Source organism: Thamnophis sirtalis, unplaced genomic scaffold (genome assembly GCF_051295495.1).
Source record: "Thamnophis sirtalis isolate CommonGarterSnake01/CBP01778 unplaced genomic scaffold, rThaSir2_p1.2 scaffold_3, whole genome shotgun sequence".
NCBI classification, from domain to species: Eukaryota; Metazoa; Chordata; class Lepidosauria; order Squamata; family Natricidae; genus Thamnophis; species Thamnophis sirtalis.
Genome location: NW_028261383.1, coordinates 59,845,528 through 59,863,947, shown reverse-complemented (window position 1 = coordinate 59,863,947; position 18,420 = coordinate 59,845,528). Strand labels below are relative to the sequence as shown.

Sequence of the window (18,420 nt, the reverse complement as noted above, 5' to 3'; positions counted from 1 at the left end):
GCCGCCCAGAGTCCTTCGGGAGTGGGCAGCATACAAGACTAATAAACATAATAAACAGAAACAGGTCTTATTATTTTTGAGGTGCAGAGGTGGTGAATGTAGTCACCTCACGACTGTTGCTGTGTTGCAATATTTTCATGGAGGGCTTATTTTTGGGGAGGGCTTATTTTTAGGGAAACAGTATAACACAGATGACATTTATAAGTAGTCCTCAACTTACGACAATTGAGCCCAACATTTCTATTGCTAAACAACACAGTTGTTAAGTGAGTTTGCCCCATTTTATGATTCTTCTTGCCACAGCTGCTAAATGAATCATTGCAGTTGTTAAGTTAGTAACATGGCTGTTAAGGGAATCTGGCTTCCCCATTGACTTTGCTTGTCAGAAGGTTGCAAAAGAGGATCACATGACCACGGGACACGGCAACCTTCATAAGTACCTGCCAGTTGCTAGGCTAGGCATCTTAACTTTGATCCCATGACCACAGGGATACTGCAACGATTTTAAGTGTGAAAAGTGTCATGAGTCACTTTTTTCCCCCAGTGCCAGTGTAACTTCAAATGGCTATTAAACAAATTGTAAGACAAGGACTACCTGTACATTTAAAATTATGTGTGACATCTTTTTGCATTTAGTTTAATTTCTGTTTGAACTGTTAAGTGTAATAAAGACTTTCATTAGATTAATGTTTATGTATACATAGCATTCCACATGCAGAAAGGTGGGTCCTAAACTGTATAAATATATTCAGCATTTTTGTAGATCGGCATCTACAAAACAAAGGCTCATTTCTGAAAGGAGAAGTTGTGTGCAAGTGATTTCTTCTTCCCTTTCTTGGTCTCACCAATTGGGGGGAAAAAATTTTTTAGGACTTTGCCATTCAGATTCTTTAACTTTATTCTAGAACTATAATTTTATTCTATAAAATCCCAGTTATTTTAGCAAGATCAAATTAAGTAAGAAACTATTAGTTTTCCTCTGAGATTTAGCCATTTTTCATTTTACAACTATAGACACATCAGAGCTTTGGCAATTATCTAATGACGGGAGCAGTCTAAAAGGGGCCAGCAGCTGAGAACATGGAGAGTGGAGGAGCCATTAACTGAAATGAAAACTGGAGCTATATAGGTGTCCCACCCAGTAACTTCCGGTGTCTTCTATAACTAAACATAATCACATTAATTGACTCTGAATAACACTTTCCCGCCTTTGTTAGTTACAACATAGTGCAATTGTAAAAGTGCTAATTAAAATCAGAAGATCCAAATTCAGTTGCGGGCCATCATGAGGTTCACCAAGAACCCTCATGTGGTCACCATCTCTTATCTTCATTCAGAAATTTGTAGTAGGGTGTGAAAGGAGTACTTCCTATGCAGAGGCATAATAAATATTGTCGGTGATAGAAGAAACTATAGATATAGTCCTCAATTTAAAAACATTCATTTAGTGACTATGAAGAGTTTCAACAGCATTGAAAAAGAGACAACCAATCCTCATATTGCAACAATCCTCATGGTCACATGATCATAATTCAGGCACTTGGCAACTGGCATGTATTTATGACAGTTGCAGCATCCTGGGATCATGTGATCGCCATTGGTGACCTTCCCAGCTGGTCTGTGACATGCAAAGTCAATGGGGGAAACTGGATTTTCTTAACAACTATGCGATTCCCTTAACTAGTTATTTGCTTTACAATTGCAGCAAAACAGGTTGTAAAATTGGTGGTGACCCGTTTAACTACTCCATTCTTTAGCAATGGAAATTCTTGTCCTAATTGTGGTCATAAATCCACAATTATACTTTATCTCATTCCTATGTCCGGTGAACCGAACTGAGTCAGAAATTTGGAAAAAGTTACTTATTTCTTATAAAAATGAATGATGTTTTTAGACAGAATCAGACTATTCACAAGTAATTTATTTTTAATCAACAGAAATTTTACCAGTCTGAGATACTTTCCAACCAAACTATCTGCCATCTGAAGAATTCTGGCATTTAATCTGCTCAAAACATTGCTTTGCCATTATTTGTTTGTCTTTCCCTTAATCAAACCGACTTCTCTTAATGTACTTCTACTTAACTGTTGATACATATTTGGAAGTTTATATATGGCATACATTGTTTCTGGCTTTAGAAATCAATATAGTTGCCCAATACATCAAGATCATGCATCATGTCTAGTCTCTGGGTCAATAAAATAATCTGGTCAATGTCTACTGTTCTATGCTGCTGCTAACTATATTGAAAACAAAACAATGTAATTAAAAAATTAAAATCGGGATTAAGCAGGGGAAAAAAAAACCATACCTGCCACATCAAATTCAATCTCTAACACGACTTTATTCGTAAGTGCTGCATCTCGCAACAGCTGGTTGGCTTCCTCCATTGTCCCATCTTCAGTTGCAATGCTGTTGATGGAAAGTACTCTGTCTCCAACTTGTAGAAGGCCACACCTTTAATGAAGAGTGGTGAAGGAGGTTGGGAGAAGTCAAGAAAAAAAAGACATTTATCAAGACTATGCAGCCCAGGGATGTCAGACATAAGACCCATGGGCCAGATCTGTCCCGCAATGTGGTCAGATCTGGCCCATGGGGCCATCCTTAAAACTATAAGAGGCCAACCCACATCACTTCAACTGGTCTACCTGCATCACTTCAGCTCTGTTTACCCATGTCACTTTGACCCAGTCTACCCAATGAGAAGAGGAAACATGCCAGCAGTTTGGGGAGTGGCATCAATCTGGCCATGCCCACCCAGTTGGCCATACCCACCCAGTCAGCAATGCTTACTCAGCGCCCCCCCCCCCCAAGTCAACCACAGCCCTGATGCGGCCCTCAATGAAATTGAGTTTGGCACCCCTGATGTAGCCCCTTTCCCATGACATCAAAGAACAAGACTGATGGGGAATCCAATATGAAAGCTTACATATTTGAGACAGTCAAGTAAGAGGGGATTCATACACATGGATGGACTACTTGTAATATCTTCAAAATCTGATACTCTTCCCGCTCTCTTCTACCCGAGTGAATTAGGTTGGAGCCTGTCTGAGCTTCTTTCTAATGCTGCTACTTCTGGGGTTCAACACATGTTTTTGTAACTACAGTTTCTTCATGACTTTCTACATATACAAAGATACATTAAAGCTAACTTTAGTGTTATGTGAAAGCTGTTTTGAAGCATACTTTAATCTTACAGCAATCCAATTAACCATTCCTGACCCCACTGTCATTCAGACTAATGACACCAAAAGTCACATGATATCTGCAGTATTGCAAGCTGCAGCTTATTCAGCTCACTTCAGTGCTTCAGCAAATCAGGTAACTTTTTTTTCTTCCTATTTTCCCCCTTGAAGCAAAATATACCCTTATGCTCCTTAATAGTTTGAAACGCTATTGCTGTATTTCTATATATAAGACTGAAGAAGCTACCTGGTTAAGCAGCAAAAGTTTCAAGTCAAAAAAGAAAAGAAGTCCAGTTGCCATGATTCAACTTCCAAGTCAGTACTATATTGTTTTAAGATACACTTTTTATACAATGTTGTCTTACATTTATTGTAGTGATAGTTCCACATTTGGAAACTTGGGATAGCAGGAACAGAAGAAAAACAAAAAGAATTACATATGACCCTCAAATTACAAATATAACCAGAACTGAGATTTTGATCAAAAGTCACTGCAGTCATAAATCAAGGGATCCACGTGACTTGCTCTCATGTTTTAAATGATTTTTAAAGCAATCGTTAAGTGAATCATGTGGTCATTAGCAAATCCTTTCTCCTGAATGAGTGCGTTTTGACAGGGACCAACAAAATACATTGTCAATTGTAGTCATGTGATTGTGGGAAACTACAATTCGTTGTAAATGTGAGCCATTGCTAAGTGGCATCAATGTGATTGTGTGATAGGGGGACCAATGCTTTATGATTATCAAAATCACTCTGAATAGTGAGATGGATACTTTTCAGAAAGAGAGAGGGAGAGAGAAAGAGAGAGAGAGAGGAGGGAGGGAGGGAGGGAGGGAGGAAGGATGGGATTTTATGAGCCATAAAGCATCCTTTTTGACACTGTTATAACCTTGAATGACAGATCATAAGTTGGGGATTACAAAAGTGAGGAAGAATCAAGCCACAAGAAGAGATTCTGAATAGAAGAGGCAAAGGCAGTTTTAGAAACAAACTGAGCAATAAATAGGTGGATGCAGCAGTCCTCAGAATATAGGAACAGAGAGGTTTTGGATAGGAACCACAGTATAATCCAGGGGCAGGATTTTAAAATGAGTGAAGATTATCCTTGAAGATCCTAAAAAAATGATGTGCAACTGTAGCAAACCACATAGAAACACCACAACTCATAAATGGCTGGGTAAATCTTAATGCTTTTAAAAGAAAAGAATTTATTTATGTATAAAGATCTTCCTATTTAGTAATTATATTGAAAAAGGCTGGAGAAGCTTTTGAGTAACACAGGAACAGCTCTCTCTGTTGAGTGTTTCTGATGTACCATTCAAAGACTGGGAAAAAATCCATTACTTGAACTGAGCTTCTAGCAAAATTGTCTAAACATCTTTGCATTTCTAATCAATAGGGGAAAAATCAAGAATCAATATATGATTTAGCCCAAGAATAGAGTACTTTGAAATTTTAAAAGCTTTATATCTTGGTTGTCTGAGTCCAAAACATTTTCTTTCCCTTATTAGTAGATTGAAAAGAGCTAATAGGCTATTAAGGCTCAAATCCTCCAGCTTTATACCATTTTGTGAAATGAAATTATAGCCGGTTGTTCCTTTAATAAAGACAGTGATGCAAGATATCACATATAATTATGATGCTGCATTTACAAGATCACTTTTTTTCCTAAAAATAATAATAATAAAAGAATATCACAGAGATTTATATAGATCTTCAGAAGGATGAATATGAACAAAGTCACTGTTAACTTCGAAACAAACCTGGCAGGGGCCATTTTCTTGTTCTTCAGTTGCCACACAGTGTGGGGAGGGAGGAAAGGAGGATGGAATGCTTTTCTAGACACAACAAAGTGCTTTCTCATGAGAACCAAGGTCATCCTGCCAATTAACATAATCGGACAATGTGACCTGTGACAATTGAGAAGGGAGTTATTTTCTATTTTAATTATACTGAAACTATGGGAAAGATTTGGGGTTGGTTTTACAATTGACAATGCCGATATAATGTATCCAATAAAGAAATGCTTTGAGGAAGATTGCAGTCTCAGAGTTCTGGATTCGTTAGTCAGAATCATGACAATTTTCCATTAACAAAAAATCTAGAACCATTAAAAATGTATCACCATTTTTTAAATTTTTAAATAGTAGGTATTTGCCTTCTCCATCTTTCTCTTTGATTCCATTTAAAACACAGACTACATGCATGCATTACTTACTCGAGATTTGTTGCTAACAAAGAAGGCAGGATGGGCTAACAGTGAGCCACAAATGTACTTGCCTGCCTGCCACTGATCATGACTGCTATAGCTATGTCCCCAAATGCAGAGATAGGGGACTGTTTTCCTGTTTGCAAACTCTGGAGCTGCTCCAACTTCTTTAGAAGAATTATGTGATTGCCTGGGTGAATTCTTGTTCCCTCCTTCCCAATTCCATGGCCTCATCTGTGTTGTTCAGTGCTTTGGAGGCACATTGAGCCACTTAGAATAGAAATATAGCATGATGAAACAGATGAATGCTAGTTCTCCTGAGGTTGTGGCTAGAATACTAGAAAGATTATATCATACCCCATACTAAGTACTTTTAGAATTCACTGGGGTACAATAAGAGAGTACAACACTCTTGATATTCAACAACAATAAAAATATGAAGACTCATGGATAGCCTTGCATAAAGGTAAATGTTCCCCTAGCACATGTGTGCTAGTCGTTCCTGACTCTAGGAGACGGTGTTCATCTCTGTTTCAAAGCCGAAGAGCCAGCGTTGTCTGAAGACATCTCTGTGGTCATGTGGCCAGCATGACTAAACACCTAAGGTGCACAGAACGCTGTTACCTTCCCACCAAAGGTGGTTCCTATTTTTTCTACTTGCATTTTTACATGCTTTCAAACTGCTAGGTTGGCAGAAGCTGGGGCAAGTAATGGGAGCTCATCTGTTATGTGGCACTAGTGATTCAAACTGTCGAACTGCCAACCTTTCTGATTGACAAGCTCAGCATCTTAGCCACTGAGCCACCCTGCCCCTTGCAAAGCATATGACAATTTCATATATGTTCATGAAGACTGGTCAGGAAAATCTGTATCTAACGCTAAGAGAACTTTATTGTTAATCAGGGACGAAGGTTGTTGATTTAAAATACATAGCTGAATCTCATTGGTGTTATTTGGGTGTCCTCCCAGTTAAATGATAGACAGAAGCCTCTTTCCTACAGCATTATTCTTCAATGCCTGAGAAAATTTGTCATGGCCAGATGGCATCTGCAGCTAAATTTAAACAAAGAGTATTTGGTCTTTATTCTAATGAAGAGTGTCTGCTTGATCAAATGTTTCAAGATAGAGCAGTTGTGTTATTAGTGGAAGATGGAAAGCATACAATGCATCATGGTCATCCTTGCAAAATTCCACACATCCTTAACCTTATGATCAGCAACAGTAGTAATAAAAAATACTATTTTACTAAATACTTTTATTTTGATTTAGCTAAGAAGAATTTGAAGGTGTGACTCTACCTTCAGGTATTTCTCTTACTTATCCAGTGGAAAAAGCAGTGGAAAGGAGTTGGCATTTTTTTCATAACTGCTGAGTTTTACAAAGATAGCTATTCTCACACTCACCCGTCACATGTAAGTAATAACCTGTAGAACAAGCTTTCCAAGTATTCACATAAAATTGGGTCAACTGATTTGTTTCTAGAGGGAAAACTGTAATTTTTGCTGAACTGAAGATTATAGCAGTTCAGTACTTCATATGTGAAGTAACAAGGAATGAAAGCAAAAACAAAACAAAACAAGAACAACCATTGGAAAATGTCACATAATTATAGTAGCATACGACTGGAAGGGACCTTGGAGGTCTTCTAGTCTAACCTTAATTTTAGTAGCCAAATGTGTCTATGGCACCATGGCCACAATTTAGCCACTATGTCATATTATGACAGCTAGCAAAATACAGATGTTTTGTACATCCTTGAGTGAGTAACGTAAACCACTTAACAAAAAGCCTTACCATATCTGAAGAACACATAATTAAAATTCATAGAAGAAAATCTGGAGAGTGAAAGAGTTTCATTTCTGTGGTTTTTTTGTTTTTGGCTTCTATCTGTGTGTGCAATGTAAATGTTGTTTGAATTATTTTTAACTGGATCAAAAGGCCTGTATATGCAGTGTATAATCTCGACATTTTAAATCCAAAATTGTATATAAATTGTTTTTCAGTGTATCTATCTGCCTTTCAGTAAATATTTCATGCTCATTCAACAGGGCAAACAATGTCATCAAATATTAAACAGAATAAATCCACATAGTGAAACATATCCCCAAAATAATTGAAGCTAGCATAAAAGTAGAAGCAATAGGAATACTATTTTGTAAAGTAAACCAAGGCAGAACTCATTGAATTTTGGAGTTGTAAGGGATCCTGGAAATTAGCTAGGACAATCCTGCACTTTATGCAAAGTCATCATATATCATGCAACTCCAACATCCTTGGGGAGGAGAGTCTGATTTGGGATAAATAATTTCTGAGGATCTATCACAAATCTGACCTTGTTTCCAAATTCTAAAAGCAACAATTATTTAGCCTCTATAGGTATAAACCCCACTTCCTGGACTCCTCTGAGTTACGTATTTCATGGCCTTTGAGAATAAATCATGACAGTTCATTTTACTACAAGGTTTGGGTGGTAGAAATGAGTCTTGCCCCAATTGTAACTTATCAAACAGAACACAATCTACTATGAAACACATTTTCTGCACTTAACCAGCTTAATTAGATAAAACAAAGATTTATTGGGTCCTAAGAGGATTATCATAAATGGCTGATCACATGTGCAGCCTCAAGATATAAACTTTCAGGGTTCATGGAATACACTGAAAATAAAATATCAATGTTTTTCTTGACTGGAAAAAACTGCAGCTTCAATTTTATGGAAGCAAATAAATGTTCCACCTGATAAGCAAGCCAGAATTCAGAGAAAGATAGTTGCACTTAGATAGCACGGAAGTCTGCGTGCTACTTTTGGGTACCGCTGTAGTTAGCAGAATTCAAACGTATCTAGTGCAGTTTATATCCTACTGTCAAATTCTTAAGAATAGAGGATTGCAGAACTAGCAAAGGAACATTTCTGTAGGATGGACATCCATCAATAGAGAATAACAGAGTTAGAAGGGAACTTGGAGTTCGTCTGGTCCAACCCGCTGCTCAAATAGGACACCCTCTACAAATGGCTGTCCAATCTCTTCTTCCAGTGATGAAAGTTCAAAACTTCCAGTGATGGAGCACCCACAACTTTTGGAGGCAAGCAGTTTCACTATTTATTTGTTCTCACTTAATTCTAGGTTGGATCTCTTTTTGTTAAACTTCCATCTAAAAACATCATAAAACGTGTGTTACCGTCCATTTAAGTATGCTCATGTTTTGCCCCTCTGCCATTGTTTTGGAAGAAGCATAACAGCAACTGGGTAAATACCATGCCTCTCGGGACAACACATCTAATTGTACACAAACACACACACTCATAGATATACATAAACTGCTCACTTTACAACTATGATGTCTGTCAAATTTCCTAGTCCAACAATGTCCTGAAAGAAAGGGGCAAAAAAAAAAAAATCTAGACCAAATTCAACTTCACCAAATACAGATGAGACACAACACAATCTGAATTTGTACTTCGGATTACAACCCTTCCCAATATTATATATTTTTACAATCATATCTGCTCCTAAAAGAGCTGCTTGGGGAAAAAAAGACAAGTACAAAATATGTAACATAAATACACATCACGTTCTAGACTGCATAAACAGAAGGATAGAATCAAGATCACATGAAGTGATCACGTGAAGTGATCACTTTATAATGCCCTGGTAAGGCCACACTTGGAATACTGTATCCAGCTTTGGTCATCACAATGTAAAAAGACGTGGAGACTCTAGAAAGAGTGCAGAGAAGAGCAACAAGATGATTAGGGGACTGGAGGCTAAAATATATGAAGAACGGTTGCAGGAAGTAGATGTGTCTAGTTTAATGAAAAGAAGGACTAGGGGAGACATGATAGCAATGTTCCAATATCTCAGGGGTTGCCACAAAGAAGAGGGAGTCAAACTATTCTCCAAAGCACCCGAGGTTAGAACAAGAAGCAAGGAGAGAAGTAACTTAAAACTAAGGAGAAATTTCCTGACAATTAGAACAATTAATCAGTGGAACAACTTGCCTCCAGAAGTTGTGAATGCTCCAACACTAGAAGTTTTTAAGAAGATGTTGGATAACCATTTGTCTGAAGTGGTGTAGGGTTTCCTACCTAAGCAGGGGCTTGGACTAGAAGACCTCCAAGGTCCCTTCCAACTCTGTTATTCTATTCTATATGTTTGAAAGCATTGAAAACTTTCCTCATTGTTACAATTTGTCTGGCACACAGAGTTTTATGATAATAAATTATCTTATCATAACATGAACTATTTTTCTTCTCCAATCTGGATTTATTTGCTCTGATTCAATTTTTCACCATGGATGTATTAATGGTAATAGTAACAAAACAAATCTTTTCTTTTCACTTGCTGAAACTGCACCCAACAGCAATACCTGTCCTTACTTATTACAAGTAGTCCTTGACTTATGGATGGAGCCCCCGCCCCATCACAGTTGTAAGTAGCGACTATTGTAAATCAAATCACCCGCATGACTGACCTGATTTTATGACCCTTTTTGGGGTGGTCATTAAATGAACACCACAGTTGTGAAGCAAACCAATGGTTGGCTATGGGTTGGTTTTGTCAACAACTGGCATTTACTTTCAGTTTTTGACAAAAAAATAGTCAGTGAAATGTGATCATACGACTATGAAAGGCTACAAATGCCCATAAATGAGGGCTGGTTTCTGAGCGTCTGAGATGTGGTTATATGAGGAGGAGTGGGCTGCTAGGGGTTCAGCAGAACCTCTAGCTAAGATTCTGTGCAGTTCGGAGAACCTCCAGATCCCACTCCTGGCTGGCCTCACCCACCCCTCCCCTCCCAGGAGTCCCGATGTGTCCCATTTTGGATGCAGGTAAATGAAGGGCACATGTGGAGGCTCAGGGAGGGTGAAAAACAGCCATACCACACGTTTCTGGCCTCCAGTGGGCCTCTGGAGCCTGGGGTGGCTGTTTTCACCCTCCCGGAGGCTCAAAGAAAGCCTCTGGAGCCTGGGGAGGGCAAAAATGCCCCCCTGCTATGATGCAGGAGGTCAACTAGGCCATGCCCACCAGCAACCGGGCAGAGAACCCCTTGCTAACATTTTGAAGCCCACCCCTGCATATGACCATTGGGGGGGGGGAGGGAGTTCTTGGAACTTCAGAACCAGACTGCAAAGTATTCCCAAAGAGTACTGTTATAACATTGAACATTTGCTAAGTGACTGGTTGTAAGTCAGTGACGTGTGCTGAGCTTTATGGCTAGTGAGGCAGCTTTTTAGACTTGTGGACTTCAACTCCCAGAATTCCACAGACAGGCATGCTCAGTTCCGATTTAAAGCGACAGCATTTTTTCCCCTTGCAAAATAAGTTTTCCTTCATTCTTTTTCTTCTCCCTCCCCCTCCTTCCTCCCTCTCTCTCTCCCTCCCTCCCCCCTCTCTCAAACAGACACACGCACACAGAGAAGTTGGATCCCTCTCTCACTCACTCAGTCTCAAACAAACACAAACACAGAAGTTGGATTGGATATATTTTCCAAAGGCTTGAAAGCAGCTCCTCTGCCATCTCCCTTCCCCTGCTGCCTTCCGATTGGAGCCTTTGATTGCAGGTGAATCACGTTGCCTTTTCAGTGAAGCTGGGCTTATATACTTTTATCCAGCTGTGTCTCTCTCTCTCTGTGTGTGTGTGTGTTTGAAAAGGTAACGTTGTTCTGCATGCAATCAAACTTTTTGAATTCCTCCCCCCTCTCCACACACACACCTTTTCCAGCTGTTTCAGAGAAGATTTCAACTCTGCCCTCATGAAAGGCCAGAGCTCTGAGTCAGACTGAGCTAGTTGCTCCCAGAGAACTCTAAAAAGCCTCTAAAAATGCCCTCTACAGGAGGCAAGAGAACACGTGCCTCCTTTGCATACGGATTTTTTTGCTTTTTAACCCTTGCTTAACTCTTAAAAGGTGAAAAATTGCTTATGCACAGGAGGCCCCTAGTTCTCTAGCCTCCTCCTATAGTTAACACTAAGCACTGTTCCAAGTCACTGTGACTTGGAATCTGGCAGCAACTACCTTGGCTTTAATTATTTAAAAAAAAATTCTTTAAAATTCTTTCCTTTTCCTCATGACTGGTGAGGCCACGCCTCCCCTGCCTCTAGTGACTGCACGTCCCTGTCATAAGTCGAGGTCTACTTGTACATACAAACACACACTTGAAAAGGAATCCCTGTTACAGAAGAAGTAAAGTTACGGCTGTCCTTCAGGCTATGAATGCAATATCAGAATAATCTATTACTTCTGATGCTGTAGCAAAGTGGTCAAATTTAGATCACAGAGCAGAGTGCTCTTTGAGTTAATCAAGCTGTCAGGATAATTATGGTGCAATTTTAATGATTTGCGATTTCATGGTAGGCTGCCTTTGACTGTTTAATTCTGAATTTTACTACAATACCACAAAGTCCAGATTGAATTGTTCCTTTCAACAAATGCTGAAAACACTGCGATGTATAACAAAATAGAACAGAATTGGCTATTTTGTTAATTCTTTTATACCTGGTAGATGACAGAAGCTCCAAGTACTTGCCAGTTAAAATTCAGAAGAAAGTATATAGTACTAAAATGTTCTGCCTGTTCGTTTGTAACCTTTAATCGGGCAACGTGGTGTATTCTAGGGCAGCAATTTTTGAACCAGGATACCTCAAATAAGCTACCTTATAGAATCAAACCAGAATCCCGGATCCATTATTCCTATGGGATTGAAATTTGCAAAGCCATGGTGGCCTCAATGCCATATTACTTTTCTTAGAAACCCACCATTTGCATGGTGCAAGGGAAGATGAGAAGAGTGTATACCTGCCCTGATTCCTACCTCCCTTTTGACCTTGTGCCCCATCAGCTGGCAGCAAGGCCTGATGGGCAAATGAGAGTTTGGCTGCTTTGGAAGTGAAGCCAAAATTTGAAATGTTTCAATGGCAGTGGTGGTGAGCAGGAATTTAGATTCCTGCTGCATAGGGCTAGTTGGAGGGCACCTTGGATAGAAGGGAACTTGGGAAATACACCAGGAGAGGGATACTATCAGTGGAGTTTTCCTTGTGGTCTGCAGTTCCCTTTGTTTTTCCTATACTGAGCAAAGTGGTAGGCAGTTCCATGTCAGCTGAGGAGGCGGAAGAAGAGGAAGCTTTACTGGGACTCTGCTGAGAGTCACGGTGGGAGGGGAAACAGCATCAGTCTATATGTTATATCTTGAAAGAACGATGGCCCAATGGGTCATGGATTGTCTAGTGATCTCTACAGGGAAGGAGGGGACACCTCTGTTAACAAGTGGCAGCACTACCCTCCTCATCTGAAACCCAAGAGGTCTCTAACCTTTCGGCTGGGCTGTCTGGCTCAATGAAACGGATGAGAGGCGGCGAAGAGAGGGTTTCGGTAGCAAAGATCCCACCCTGGAGCTGCAGTCCAAAGCCGTTCAAAGGGTCTCCTCTTAAAATCACCTCTGTTGTTTCTGTATGAACAATCTGCCCACCAGGACCCACAGTGCTGGAAGCTAATGATACTGAAACAAGAGAGGGACACAACCAAGTTAGCACTTTAAGGAAACACTGGACACTTCATTTTCCAAAGAGAAACTTAGAAACCAATTTTATGAGGGAGACAAGTCAGCTCAAAGAAACTGCCATCAATCTTAACAAAGCTCTTTGGAGAGAAGAGCTGCCCCCTCGGATAAGAAGATATGTGTCCGCCTGCACCATCATTCCTCTACCTCTCTTCTTAGGTAGCTAGAAGAAAGTATGAGAAAAAGTCTAGATGAGAAGGAAGAGTTCTGGTGATTGAAGGCGAATATACGTGTCCCAGGATAATATTGAAGAATCCAATCTGGGTCGGTCAACAGGACCTGGGGTTTTATCTTTCTTCTGGGCTTTTGGACTTGTGCTGAAGATGGGCTCCAGCACAAGTCCAAAAGCTCAGAAGACAGAACCTATTGTCATGATGAATGACCCAGATTGGATCTTGCAAGAGTTTGGAGGAAAATTTAAAGGGAACTAACAAGAACACATCACCATGATCGTGATAAAATGGACATATTGTCCATTCCCTTTAATTCCTCAAAAAAGGGGGAAGAATTTTGAAGATGAGCCTGAATAATCCTGCAAGAGCTTGTGATCCTTACATGAACTTTTGTGCTCCTTCTTCCTTTGTCTTCTCCTCATCAGTGTGGCCCGTGGGCTCATGGGATGATTGCTTCGAGGTAGAGTATTGGAATTCTGGTAGGCCAACCCTGATGTGTTCATGGTGGGAGATGCAAAGTTGGAAGCTACAAGAGCTAGATAAAAGACAAAAGAAGCCATTTTAGTATTTGATGTGAACTCCTACTTGTTCAAAGCAATTGAATCCAATTCTCAATTATTAGTCAAAAAAGAAAATATGTCATTTTGTGTTCCAGTTTTACTAAAACATTAATAAAGATGAGTAAATAGCTGACCATACTTTTCCCATTCCCAGAGTATCTTACTAAATATTACTAAATTAACAATCTTCCAGCCTTGATTTTAGCATCTTTGCTGACCTACACAAATATTTAAATTTGCCAAAATAGAAAGGGTTTTCTCAAATCTTATGCAGAGTATAGAGATTTCCTTTTTATTCTCATTCTTTTAGAAATAATTGGGAAAAACTGAACTCTTATACCACATACTGTGTCTCAAGGACAGGACAAGGAAGAGATTTGCAAGGAGTACTGAGAATGGTAAAGAAAATGCACTTTTGGAAGGGAGGCGGGGCTGACGTCGCTACAACATGACATGCAATCTTGGGGCTCCAGGATTGCTGTTGATATCTCTACTGCCGGACGGTCCTTGGACCTAAACCGTCCTGTAGAGACGATGATAGATAAGGGCACATCCTGCTGATCTCAGGGACATGGCAAAGTCCCTGATTGATACAGGAAAAGCTTTTTTTTCCAGCTACAAGAGAAGCAGCTAATGAAGCTGCACAACATTGGTACAGCCCCCCTGCAACAGAAGCAGAGCAGGAGAGAGAGTGTGTTGAAAATGGTGAGATAAATTTTACTATTAGAGAAGGGAAAACCCCAAAAGACTTTGAGTAAAATTAAAATTGAAGATAGAAGAGAGTAAGTGGTGAATTAGCCTGAATTAAAACTATTGTGTTATCTTTTTTTCTTTAATCTCGTTTCTTTTTTATAGATGGAATTTTTACAAATGCCTCTTACTTTTAAATTGGATTGGTCTCTTTTTTTCCTTCTTTTATTTTTCCTCATTATCTGTATTTGTGGATTAAGAATCTCTTTCCTCTCAATGCTTGGCTGGATCGTAACTCTTAAGCATTTTATGCATTTTTTTTCTTAAGCTTGGAGCTTAGAGAGAGAGGTAAAAGCAGAGGGAAAGGAAGTAATACTGCCATCTAGAGGCTGGAGGCTTGGTTACATCTGATATCTCAAAGCTATTGGCTTTGTTTACTGAAAGGGACAGAGAGAAAACACGTCTTGTTTATACAGGTGCTCTTTTGGAATAAAGAGAAAGCCTTGACTTGAAAGATTACACTGAATTTATTTGAAACCTAGCAAAAAGTCTTGGATGTCTTACTGGCAGTGTTTACACCCTGGAAAAATGGCACAACATGAGGAAGAAAAGGAATTTACATTGCAAAGAATTATGCTAAAAATTCAAAAAGTCCTAATAAGCACAGAAGGAATTAAAAAGAGACTTGAGATTATAGAACAAAGAACAGAAAGAATGGAGGGAAAAGTTGAGAATATTGATAAAACAATGATGAATTTGAAAATAGAATTCAAAAAAATCCAGAAAAATATGAACAAAGTGATAAGAAAATTATTGATATTGACAGCAAACTGAGAGTGGAGGGAAATTAAACAAGTGGAACATTGAAAGGAGAGGTTGATAAACTGGATCTCTATCTCAGACCTCAAAACATGGAAGAAGAAAAGGGAGAAAATCTGGCAGAAACAATGAGAGTAATTTCGGCAGAAGCACCAGTGATAACCAAAGGCAAGCTGATGGAAGGAACTGATGGAGGGTTTCAAGTCTTTAAAAGATATGCAATGAACAACAAGTTGCCAAGAGAAGTCCACATGAGATTTATCCAGAAAATAAATAGAATACAGACTTTCCAAATGGCAAGAGATATTGGACAGCATTACTATTGGAAGGATACAGGATGATGAAATGAAATGTTACAATAAAAATGAAGTTAAACTTAGTTAAATTTTGAGTATTATGTATAAGACAAAGTAATAATAGTTATAGTCTAATAAATGATTATCAATGATAATAATGCACTTATATACACTAGATTGATAATATGAAATTTTATATAAACTGTAAGTGGAAATATAAAGATGTAATACCATTGGATGATTTCAGGATGATGTAATGAAATGCCATAATATAAATTTATTTTAAATTTAGCATGCTTCACATAAAAAGGATGTAATAATAGTTATAGTCAATGAATGTTTAATAATTATAATAATTGTATACATATATATTAGATTGATTATATGAATAATGGAATGTGCTGAAATTAGTAAATTGACATATGAAATTAGAGAACAAGAAGATAAACAATTTTATAGGATATGGGATTTATTTTATCAGTGGTTAGATTTTAAAAAACAACAACATGGAATTGAAAATTATTAGAGAATGTTACCAATACCAAAATAATAGAATGATTTAGAATAGGATACAAAAATACTTTATTATTGGATATATTGAAGATGATGTAATGAATTATGATAACATAAATGAACCCATATTTAGAACACCTTGTTTAAAATGAAGAAATAATAGTGAAAGTCAAATAAATGAAGCATTGTAACAATAATGCATATAATTATATCTGATTGATAATATGTGACTTTATATAAAGTTTAAGTGATGATCATGGAAAGGATGCACAAAATCTTTGTAACCAATCGACACACTGTACGGAATGAAAGATGTTTTTTATGTTATGTTTTCTTTTTTAAAAAAAGAAAAAGAAAATGCACTTTTTCCAAAAGACCTTGAGCAAGTGAGTGTTCAGAAGAAGAAGAGAGAGAAGGTTTGGCAATAGGAAAGGGCAAAGCTGGTCCAGAAGAAACAGCTCATTGGACAGATTTTGAGTACACAGAACTGTTTGCTAGGGATTCAGATTGTAATTCACAATTCAGATTGTGACTCCACAGATCAAGAAAATAGAAACATAGGCTACATTACATTTACAATAGTCCTGGCTGATGGTCTGATTCCAGGTAGGTGTCTTGCAATGTCCTGGATGGTGGGTGTGGCAATAGCTGACGCAAGGATCCCAGCAGTGGTGGTGTTCACTCTTCTGCACTTTGACTTTTGCCAACATTAGACAAATAAGGTAACAAAAAGAGAATGTCAAAAATCACAGGCAACTGAAACCAGTTAGTTTGCTCACCACTAAAAGTATTTTAAACACCCATTTGCACACATAAAAACAATAATCATCTGTCAAGACTGCCATTCTGCTAACTTCGCATCGCAACTTGCCAGGTGGACATTAGCAACGGGAGGAGGGAGAAGATCGGAATGTGGGAACACAAGGAAGGGGTTGGGAACCAAGCCATGCCATGCCAAAAAGTGGAATGTACCAATCCAGTCCAAGATCAACCAAAAGAAAGTAGAGATGGAGAATGCATAAACAGAGGGTTTGTTACAGAAACAACATGAAGACAGCTAATTGGACATTGACCAGTAACAGGGGGATGGCCAGGGTAGAAGGGAAAGATAAAATTATCTTTTGCATGCCAAACTGGCAGATTCCGCTTCGCTACTTCTGTAACCACTTTAGCTTTCAGTAACATATACCCTTGGTAAGCAATTAACCAGGAGTCTTTCTTTGTAACTAGACTAAGTAGGACAGATGACTTCACCCCATGGATAATGAACACAAATAGGAAAGAAAATCCTTAAAATATCTGAGTATTTTTTGGTTGTTGCTTGGCTTGATGTGCTTTGGAGAAAAAAATATTTAACAAGTATACTGAGATATTTGCACAGTGGCTCATATAGTTTATTTGTCTTCTACTTTCAATCTGAAAGAACTCATTTTTCCTGCACTTTCAAAACCACAGGATCAGGGAATAATGATGGTGAAAGGGCGAATTCAATAGCGCCTTTGAGGAAATATATTTCTCTTTTGTGAACTTGCAATAAAGTTTCCTCTTGATAATTTAAGGCACGTTACTCTTCTGTTTCTTACATAAAGTCAGGGTAAGCACTGCTGAATTAAAGAGCACATACTTCTCTTTTTGTTTCTTATTGTGGATCAAACAGTGAACCTAGCTTGCAATAAAGGTAAAGGTCCCCACACACATGTGTACTAGTTGTTTCAGGCTCTAAGGGCGGTGCTCATCTCCATTTCTAAGCTGAAAAGCCAGCGCTCTTCGAAGAAGTCTTCGTGGTCATGTGGCCAGCATGACTAAACGCCAAAAGTGCATGGAGTGCTGTTACCTTCCCACCAAAGTGGTCCCTATTTTTCTACTTGCATTTTTTACATACTTTCAAACTCCTAGCTTGGCAGAAGCTGGGACAAGTAACTCCGTTATGCAGCACCAAGGATTTGAACTGCTGAACTGCCGACCTGCTCATAGACAAGCTGAGTGTCTTAGCCTCTGAGCCACCATATCCCCATTGCTTGTAATACTTCATGATAAGTCTAGAAATCAGACAGTAGAGAATCCTGTTGCAAAGAGCTTAGCCACATTGCCCCAAGAGCTTTAATAAGTACAATGGGTAGTCTACAAAAGTGGGAACAGAAGCTCCTGATGTTACCCATGGAAATTACTGTTTTAGGTCAAAGGAGTGTGATATAGCTACTTGTCACAGCAGTGTCCCTTGTCAGAGAGCTAGTCCTTCACAATATTGGTACTCCATGAACTGTACTTGAACATTCAATTTATAGAGAGCATCTCATTCATGAAGGATGATTATTAGAGTGTGCAAAATTAAAAGAGCTGGAGTTAAGCTCATGAATAGAAGCCTTCATAAGCACCAGTTGTAAAACAAGACTGGGAAATACAACCCAGGCTGAAA

The 18,420-nt window shown here is 38.7% G+C and overlaps 1 protein-coding gene across 5 annotated transcripts in view; it reads right to left on the bottom strand.

Moving 5' to 3' along the window:
* The window catches only part of GRIP2 (glutamate receptor interacting protein 2), a 273,157-nt gene that overhangs the window by 59,009 nt on the left and 195,728 nt on the right, over nucleotides 1-18,420 (bottom strand). For all 5 annotated transcript variants that reach the window (XM_087708944.1, XM_087708945.1, XM_087708946.1 and 2 more), the window contains exons 10-13: nucleotides 16,576-16,701; nucleotides 13,509-13,661; nucleotides 12,707-12,893; nucleotides 2,312-2,457 (exon numbers count right to left, since the gene is read on the bottom strand). In XM_087708944.1, coding sequence (XP_087565070.1) covers nucleotides 2,312-2,457; nucleotides 12,707-12,893; nucleotides 13,509-13,661; nucleotides 16,576-16,701 — 612 coding nt within the window. The remainder of the gene's footprint in view (nucleotides 1-2,311; nucleotides 2,458-12,706; nucleotides 12,894-13,508; nucleotides 13,662-16,575; nucleotides 16,702-18,420) is intronic.